Here is a 9,966-nt window from a genome sequence, read left to right as displayed (position 1 = left end):
AAGCGATGGCAAATCTAGACAGCATACTAAAAAGCAGAGACATCACCCTGCCAACAAAAGTGCGTATAGTCAAGGCTATGGTTTTCCCAGTTGCAATGTATGGCTGTGAAAGCTGGACCATAAGGAAGGCTGAGCGCCGAAGAATTGAGGCCTTTGAGTTGTGGTGCTGGAGGAGACTCCTGAGAGTCCCTTGAACAGCAAGGCGCTCAAACCGGTCAGTCCTTGAGGAGATCAACCCTGACTGCTGTTTAGAAGGCCAGATACTGAAGATGAAACTCAAATACTTTAGCCACCTAATGAGAAGGAAGGACTCCCTGGAGAAGAGCCTAATGCTGGGAACAATAGATGGCAAAAGAAGAAGGGGACGGCAGAGGAGTCACTGAAGCAGTTGGTTTGAGCTTAAGTAGACTCCAGGGGATGGTGGAGGACAGGAAGGTCTGGAGGAATGTTGTCCATGGGGTTGCGATGAGTCGGACACGACTTTGTGGCTAACAGCAACAAAAACAAATCAGTAAGTGCTGGGGCTTCAGCCCTGCAGGCCCCCACTTCACTACATCACTGAGTTCTGCCCTTTCCTTCCTTAGGCTGCTCACGCAACAGCCTTCCTTCATGTGATCCTTCCAGAAGTAAGCTGGGAGTTGTGACTCAGGCAAAATGTTAGAAGAAATGTCAAGCAAAGCCAAAAGAGGTTTATCTAGTGAAGGGAGAAGCATATTTAATGGAAAAACAAATACCAGCAAGTTGGCATCAGCTGGAAAGAACTTCTGCAATCTTGATGTCATATCCTCCACCAGAATTACTGAAGGTAGATAATGATTAAACAGAAGGTGGAATTTTGGTCCATGTTGCTTGTCATGCAGAAAAGATTAATCTCACATTGCCTCATTGAAATTGGATTGGATTACATTTAATGATGTAATCCTAAATTAGCACCTGTTTTAGAAGTTCTTCCAAAACACCAGGTGCATTACAGAATGGAAAATCTTATCTTATTCTTCTCTGTAGAGGAATGGATCAGTGATGTGTGAAAAACCAACAGAACCCCCAAAGGTAGCACCAAAATCCACAAACACACATACCCAATACAAAAAGTTGTTGTTTTCAGCCTCCACCAAAAGTGGGGATTTCCTACCTACTTTTTGAGGGATGGACAACGTTCCCCTCTATTCTGGGGAAGTCTGGCTAATCCCAGTTCATGACCAATGTGGAAACAGGATTCAGGGGGAAACACTGAACTCTTTTTTTTAAGCATCACTTTTATACAGTGAAGCTCCTTCCACAGTCTCCCGATCACATCTCTTCTCTTGTGAGAACTGCTTAAGGGAAAATGCAGCAATGGCCCATTTTGAAAAACAAAAACCTCCAGCAGGAAGGACACCCCAAGAAACCGCATTTGCATTTGGCTTGAAATCTCTGCCAACTGGGTCTCCACTACTGGCACGCCACTTTCTCCATGCATGTACTATGGCAAAGCTGGGGTACTTCCTGCAGATCTTAGGCTTGGCATGGTAATGAAGGGCATCCTTCTGAGTTGCAGGTGGTTCTGCAGAAGGAGCACAAAATCAGATGATATGGACTAGACTATAACTTGAGGAGTTGAAGGAAGGTAATTGCTCCTGGGGACTCTCCCCCATGCACTCTCTGTGGAGGCACATTGCTGATCCTCTTCTACACTCGTTTCAGCCCTCTCCTCACCACACTTCAAGTCTTCAAAGCCCTCCTGGGATGGGAAGATTCATCTGGCCACTAGAGTGTCAGGCTGTAGCCATACGCAACCCAGTACCCAGTGGCATCGGTCCCTGTGTGTACCACAAAAGAGTTGACATGGCATGTTGCATGTGAGCTAGCCCTCAAATCAAGCATCTTAGAAGTTCATTTGCTCAGGGCATTCCCTCTAAGTCATATATTCACCAGTGTGTCCAGCTTGTCCTTGCCACTTGTTCTTGGTCAGCTTGTCCATGTATAAATAGCTGAAGATCAAGGGCCAAGTTTATCCTTCAGCCCTGCAATACAGAGCCTGCTTTAAGTCACGCCAATTCCAAGTGGTGGTGGAAAGTTGCTCTTCAGCTTTAAAGCACAGAAGCCACCCTTTCCAGATGCTTGTGGTGATGTGAAAACAGCTGAGCAAACCACACCATGAGTCCTGCACAATAATAAAGCAGCCTATGATGAAATGGCCCCTGTCATGTGGAGGGCTTTAATTTCAGCTGGTTCTGACTAATTGGGTGCCAGGTCTTGCACAAGACCACAAGCAGCCCAAACTTAAATTCAGATACAAAACCCCACTGAAGAGGTTCTCTGCTTCTGGGACCAAAGCTGAGAACTTTAATCGGGAGCCAGGGGTCAGGGCTGAGCTCAACACCGAAGAAACAGCTTTGTCTGCTAGGCTTAGTCTAAATAGCACAAGCTTGGTCTTCTTGCCTTTTCTGGATAATCCTATGACTTCAGCTGCCTACTAAGCATGGAGAAGGTTGATCTTGCATACTCCTATTCAGTTTGGAAGCCTTAGACTGAAGATGGGTTAGATCAAAATCAGGGTATCTTGATGAGTCTTTGGAGGATTCGCTGCAGATCAGTCTCTCCTTTTAGAGTCCCAAGTTGTCTCATAATAGCAACTTATAGTGATATGTCCAGTTACTAGCCTGATGGATGGGCAAGTTGTATACTTCTAAGTTTTACTGTTTCCTAGTTGTGGAATGGAACATTAGGTTTTAAGAGTGGTAATGGAAGAAGTTGTTCCTTAACATTTCTATAGTGCAGCGAAGGGCCACTAGGATGGTGGCTGGTTTGCAGGGTAAGCCATATGAGGAGAGACTGAGGGATCTGGGTCTTTTCAGCCTTGAGAGGAGGAGACTCAGAGGGAACCTGTTAGTGATATACAGGTACATGAGCGGGTGCCACACAGTTGTGGGTCATGACCTTTTTCCCCCTGCAATAGAGGGCTGGACACATTCCAATGGAGCAAAGCTCAGGAAACCAAGGTTTAGGATGGATGCCAGGAAGTACTTCCTGACAGTTACAACCCCAAGGGTATGGAATGGGCTTCCATGGGAGGTGGTTGAAGCCCCAACGGTGAGGCTGTTTAAGGACAGGCTGCACATACACATGGTAGGCATGTCATGAGTGGAGTCGGCTGGAGCCAGGGGTCAGACTAGATGGCCCAGGAGAACCCTTCCGACTCACTCTGTTTCTATGTTTCTGTTGCAAAATGTGTGTGTGTGTGTATGTTTGTGTGGTGGTCTTAGGCTAATTGTGGATTTCTGAGCCTCACTGATTTTCACTTTTGGACTCTGGTTGCTTTGACAAGATCTTTGATCTAGCCAATTGTAGACCTTTCAGCTGTAACTCTGCTATGCTGTAAGCTATCCTAGGAGTGGGTGATAGGATGAAGTCATTAACTGGCCCCATCCACTAAACCACTCATTAGGAGCTACTTTCCGGGCCCCTATTTTGCACCTGGCCTTTGCTGGTGTGCCTCACAATTCTTACAACACACAAAGTAGACCTCACCAGCTTGGCCACACATTGTCCTAAAAGTACCTCATTTATGTAAGTCCTAGCCATGAGTTTTGCAGATTAAGCCCCAGGGCCATTTACACTGGGTTGCCATTTCAGAATGTAAGAAGACTAGAGTGATTAACTTATAAATACCTTGTGCATCTCTCAATGCAGTCACTGAAATACTCTCCCCGTGTGTCATTTCAGAGGGGACAATGTAACTTAGAAAATTTCTAAACACTATAATAAATCATTACCTTTGGCTCAAAGAAAAGAGAGAATAGAACAATTTCCCAAGAATTCTTAAAAGAGATCCTTTAAAAATGACATATTGTGATTTAAAAGTGGCACATCCCAAGACAGACAACCTCTATTGTTTATCAAATAATGGAAGTTTTGGACCTTGGCAGGGTCAGGATTAGGAATCATCAATCTCATTTTCCAAGAATAAAGGTTCAACATTAGTCATATTCTTTTTATAAATATACTGTGACCAATTCTTTAAAGAAACTTAATATACCTTCTTTTCTGCCACAAATAAAAACGTCATGGCGACTCCTTCTTATCTTACATGAAAAGCACAACTTGATGGGCCAGTTAAATAAAAATGAAGAAGGGTTAGGAAACAGTAACCACAACAAAGGTAGGCCCTATAAGTCCTGAAGTGAAGAGATTAGTTTCTTGACAGACAGTATCCAACTCCACCAAATTTGATTCAAGAGCAGGAGGAAAGCAGAGTGATAATGTGCTTCTACTCCATGCCTGAGGGTGAAATCCTATGCTTGTTTAGACAGAAAAAAGTTCTACCATCCCCAGCACACCCAGCTAGGATGGCTGGCTGTGGTGTGCTTGGAGCTGTAGGACTCCTGCAAGGCAGTGGGGGAGTCATGCAGTGTTTTCCTGTCTACATGGGTACAGGATTGTGCCTTAAGAAAAACAAACTCACTCTTCCACTCAGTCTATGAATTCCCAACTTGTAAGCCCCTTGGGATGTGGACGCACAGAGAGGGATTGTTTACTGATCTCCACGCAGGGATGTTTATCATTTGGGATTTGCTCCTAGCAAGCTCCTGCTAGGAGCACTTGCCAGCATGCTCTGTGAGACCTGGAAATGCCGCACAAGTTCACCACTAGCAAGAAAGGAATGGCTAGCAGCAATTCCACATGGGCACAAAATCACAGCTCTAGAGAGAGGCTTGGACTGAAAATAAATATTGTCCCATCCATTTTTATGGCAGCCTGCATACAAGGAGATCAGCAAGAACCATAGACTCATACTGGGAATTGTAGGGCTTTTTCTGTCTAAACATGCATTTCTTCACCATGTGTGCACTTTGCATAGTGGTGTAGAAGCAACTGATGCAAGTAAAACATGCATCAGTGTTAGGGATCAGAGAGAGAGAATATAATTTGCACATCCTGAACCAATACGTAGATCAAACCACAATTCCCCTTCAGTGGCAACACTTCTTTGAATTTTGTGATCCACTTCTCCACTTAATATGAATATAAAAATTCAAACAGCAAGATGAAATGCATGTGCGTATTAGTGCAAAGATTAGCGAAAATAATGTACTAAGGTGCATTACATGGGGGAGAATTGCTATCAAAGATGTGTACATAAGGCAAAATTGGTCGTACATATTTTTGGAGGAAGGTGCACAAAAACATGCACAAACATTTGTGTGGTCTTTAATAAGAATTACTAACAGATGTAAAAGGAAAAAATAACAGGATGAACCCAATTTAAGATTGCACAAATGTGAAACTAACGTAATTGGAAATTGATAGATCCATCCATCCTTAGTGAAGTGACTTAAGAAAAAATGCTATACTGTTTAAGAGGCATGGACCTTAAGGAAATTGATGAACCTCAGTCTAGCCCACAGTTGCCAACTCTGATTGGCAACAGGCTTCAAGGATCTCTGGTGTGGTCCTTGCTATCAGAGATCATTTTAACAGAAGATGACTTAACTGGACACGCCAGAAATTAAATCTGGGACATGCTGCTTGCAGAGCGTGTGGTCTGTTACGGGGTTATGACCTAAGATGAAAGTTTATAATGTGATTACAAGCATTTAGAGATTTTTATGGGTAACGTGTTCTTACAAAAATTTTACTGACTATATATTTTACTGTATCTCCCTTGTTTCATATTTTTTTGTTCACTGTCTTGAAAAGAGAAAGAAATAAAACTTATTTATTTACTATATGTACAGCCTCTTTCTTGTGCTTCAAGGAACTCAAGGCAGCTTGCATAATCCCTTTCCTCCTCTCAGTCTTATCATCACAACAACCCTGTGAGGTAGGTTGGGCTGAGAGTCAGTGACTGGCCCAAAGTCACCCAGTGAGTTTTGCAGCTGAGATATTACAAGGACACAAATTGATGCTTAAAGATAAATCCTTGTGGTTTTTGCAGGATCAGAACAACCACACCCACACAACTGCCTTGTCAAGCAGGTTAGCATCATCATTCCCATGTTGCAGGCTGGAGTGGAGGCAGAGGCGGAGACAGCAGCTTGCTGCCTGGTCAACACATATGCAGAAGCAAGAGTTAAACGTACAGATTCAAACTTCCACCTCAAGGCTGCAGACACGCCAGTTCTGAAAAGGCCTTGTGCAATGCTGAGTGGGAAATCACTTCCAGAACTGAAATCCTACCTGCCATGACAGACGCAAAAGGCTGCTGTGGATCAAAAGGACATTTCAATCTGCCGGACTCCAAGTTCTGAGCTTCAAATCTGAGCGCTGTTTCCTGCATACAAGGGACGCATTCATTAGCTCAGTGTGGCAGGCAGGAGACTGTCTCGTTTAAGAAAGAAAGGCCCATATATGAAATGGAGGTGGAGTGAACTATGAGTCTTGGGTTTTCTTTGCAGTTTTTGATAGCTGAGCTCTATTTCCCTCTTGGGAGCAGATTTATGTTCGCTTCAGATTTATGTTTGCTGGTTGGATAACACACTAAAAGGTGAATTTGATCCTTCAAGCCAGCCCCGGGGGAGGAAGGAGGGCAGGTTGCTTGGAGTAATTCTGTACCCCCAGCACAAAACCTACTGCAGTTTTCCCCAACCAGGTGCCCTCCAGATGTGTTTCGAGCTACAACTCTCATCATCACCAACCTTCACGCATATCAGCTGGGGCTGAAGGGAACTGCCGCTCAAAACATCCTCAGGACATTAGGCTGGGCAAAGCTGATTGTTTCACCAAGCCACAGTCTGGCCACACAAAACAAGCTTCATCTTTCTGTGTCTTGGAAAACTTTGAGGGATATAAGAGAACAATGTACAAAAAGGATTATTTCCATCTTTGAGACTGAACTGGCAGACAAGAATGCCAGACTGAAGGCTGACCTCACCTTCTCATCTCCACCCTACAGCTTACTGTGGGCTGCCTTGAACAGAACTGGCCAGGGATGTGCTCCAAGAAGACAGCAGAAGCATCCATCTGGCTTATTCTGAACCAAGATAAACACCCCACCCAGCCACAAAGCACATGTGAAAGCACAGTCTCCTTCCCCTAAAAGGCATGCAGATGCCCACCAGGACAGGGCAGGGCAGGGCAGGGCAGGGCAGGACAGGCTATGCAGCCTCTCTGCAGTTCTATTACACAGGACAGCATGGAGGAATCTGGCAAGCAAGCCCAGCCTATCAGCATCCATCAATGCTTGCAAACACTCGATTTCTGGACAAAGGAGTGACTACATGCTGATGAGGTATTGCTTTAGTAACTGTGCTCCTAGGAATCCTATCCCTGAATATGATTTTGTGAGGGGCTCCAGTGTTCTTCAACCTAGCCCCAAATAAATAATCAATCATGATCAGGATAGGTCTGATGACCATAACAAGGAAATGATGATGAGCAAATGATGAAATATCACTACAAGGTCAAACCTTGTGGCCAGGCAACTCCATGCATTCTTGGAGGAAATGGATTATCTAGATCCATTTCAATTGGCCTTTTGGCCTGGGCTCAGAACAGAAACTGCCTTGGTTGCCCTGGGGATGACCTCTGCCAGGAGAGAGACGGCAGCATGACTCTATTGATTCTGCTGGATCTCTCAGCAGTTTTTGACACCATTGGCCATGGTATCCTTCTGGAGAGGCTGACTGGACTGCGGGTTGCGGGTTGCGGTGGTTTCACTCCAATCTGGCTGTTTGTCTCCAGTTGGTGGATTTGGGGGACTGTCACACCTTGTCATGACATTTGTGCCATGGAGTTCCACAGGGCTCCATTCTATTCCCCATGCTCTTTAACATCTACAGGAAAACTCTGGGCAGGGCCATCCAGAGGTATGGGCTGAAACGTCATCAGTATGCTGATGGTACTCGGCTCGACCTCTCATTTTCATCTAACTCAGATGAGGCAGCAACTGTCCTGAACCAATGCCTTGGCTCAGTAATGGACTGGATGAGGGCCAATAAACTGCTCAGCCCAGACAAGATGGAGTTTCTGTTGGTGGTCAGTCCATTTGTCTAAATGGGAAATTTGCGCAGGCCCAATTCAAAGTGCTCATGCTAATATATAAAGCCTTAAATGGCTTGGGGCCAGGATATCTAAAGGAATGCCTGTATCCATATATCCCTACCAGACCACTCATCAATGGAAGCTCTCCTTCGTAATCCTCCCCCTGCCCCTCCTCACCTCAAAGGAGATAAGGAGGGAATTGGTAAGGAAAAGGGACTGCTCTGTCATTTCACCTCACCTTTGAAATTCCCTTCTAAAGCGACTAGCACCCACTTTATTTGCTTTCCATGCCAAGTTAAGACTTTTTTTAAAATTTAGTATCTGTTTTTAGATTGGACTATTGCTTTGCTGCTGGTTTACTATTTTATTGTTTTATTGGTTATATCATGTTTTCCTCCTGTTTCTGATTCATATGGTTGTATTTCTATTGTATTTCAATTTTACCATATTTCATAGGTTGTTTGTTGTCATTATTTATTTTTATCTGCATTTTATATATATTTATATTGCAGTGACCTGCCCAGAGAGCCTCTGACTATGGGGCAGCATACAAATGTGATAGATAGATAGATAGAAAACACCTTGAAAGAGCACATGGAGGATAGGAAAATCAGGGACTGACAACAACAGCAGCAGCAGCCGCAGCAAAATAGAACTTCCAGGTTCCAAGGCAGTATACCTTTGAATACTAGCTGCTGTGACCAGATAATGGAACGGATCTGTTGCCTTCACACTCAGTTTGCAGGCTTCCCAGAGACATCTGGCCAGCTAACTGGTCAGATGGAACACTGGTCTGATTCAGCAGGGTAGTCCTTATGGCCTTCGCTCTGCATGCTATGAGCAGCCTGCTTCCATGAAATCTGGCATCGCCTTCAATGGCAGCATGCCTAGATTTTTAATCTTATCATGCTGAACTACAGGAGACAGGGACTGACATACTTTTAAACCAGGATGAAAGCTCTCTGTTCATCTGCCAGACATTTATCTTTCTATGGAGTGGTATAAGACCGCAGGTAGCTGGCAGGTCTCAGAGGCTGACCAGCAGGTATGAAAAGCTCATTAGAGAAAGAAAGAAGCAAAGAACATCAGAAAGATTTGTTTCCCTGACAGGAGATGAGAGTCTGGATTCCAGCAAGACATGATTGTGTTGCCTGATATTTCCAAAAAAATGGTAGTGATCATATGAAATACAGAACTAAATAGGAAAAAACTTGTTACATAAAGACACTTATGTTCAGTTTTAATATCATAAAGAGTACTTTGTTCTCCCCTACTTTCAACTGTTGTTTTGTCCTTGATGGGGTGCTGACTATAGATGGACAGATGAGCATCAATATTTTCATAATCCAATGGCCATTACTTAGCTCTATTATTAATAATCTTTATAGTAATGCTGCAAAGCTACAATCAGTAATGCTGCAAACATTACTGATTTCTGTCTTCAATACTAGCCTTCCCCAGTCAAGTGTTCTTGACTGAACTTCAGCTCCCACCAGCATGGCCAATCACCAGGGATCCATGCAGTTGTGGTTCAAGACATCTGGAGGGCAGCAGGTTAGGGAAGGCTGCTATATAATTTTGTGTGACAGTCACAGAACAAAGAACAATACAAAGAAAATAATGGCTCAAGCAGGGATTTGCCCTGGAGTGGCCATGTTCCAAAATGAATACTCTGCCCACTGCATCATACTGCCATTTAACTGGACTGGTGGGGTTCCATTCACTTATTACTATTATAATACTTATTACATACTACTATTCCCTGCTGGGGAATCATCCTGCAAGGCATCTGGGCTAACATGTGCTCTTTACAACATTAATCATCCAAAAAGCAAGCCTATGTAGAGCCATATTAATCACCTTGTTTGCACATAAAAGGTTTGCCAATGTGCAATATGCACACATCAAAAATGTGAGAACATGAGTTCTTACACCACTGGCAAAAACTGAACATTGCCCTGTTGTTTGTATAAAGGGCTGTCAGATCGTTTTTTATATGGCCAC

General features: G+C 43.9%; 1 protein-coding gene across 4 annotated transcripts in view; it reads right to left on the bottom strand.

The window, feature by feature from the left end:
* The window catches only part of SEMA3D (semaphorin 3D), a 180,419-nt gene that overhangs the window by 85,208 nt on the left and 85,245 nt on the right, over positions 1-9,966 (bottom strand). For all 4 annotated transcript variants that reach the window (XM_044423327.1, XM_044423325.1, XM_044423328.1 and 1 more), the window contains one exon: positions 6,160-6,253. In XM_044423327.1, coding sequence (XP_044279262.1) covers positions 6,160-6,253 — 94 coding nt within the window. The remainder of the gene's footprint in view (positions 1-6,159; positions 6,254-9,966) is intronic.

The sequence above is a fragment of the Varanus komodoensis genome, unplaced genomic scaffold, assembly GCF_004798865.1.
Source record: "Varanus komodoensis strain SLA01 unplaced genomic scaffold, ASM479886v1 scaffold13_3, whole genome shotgun sequence".
Classification (NCBI taxonomy): Eukaryota; Metazoa; Chordata; class Lepidosauria; order Squamata; family Varanidae; genus Varanus; species Varanus komodoensis.
Note: the sequence above shows the minus strand (reverse complement) of the source record. Positions and strands in the feature narration are given on the sequence as shown.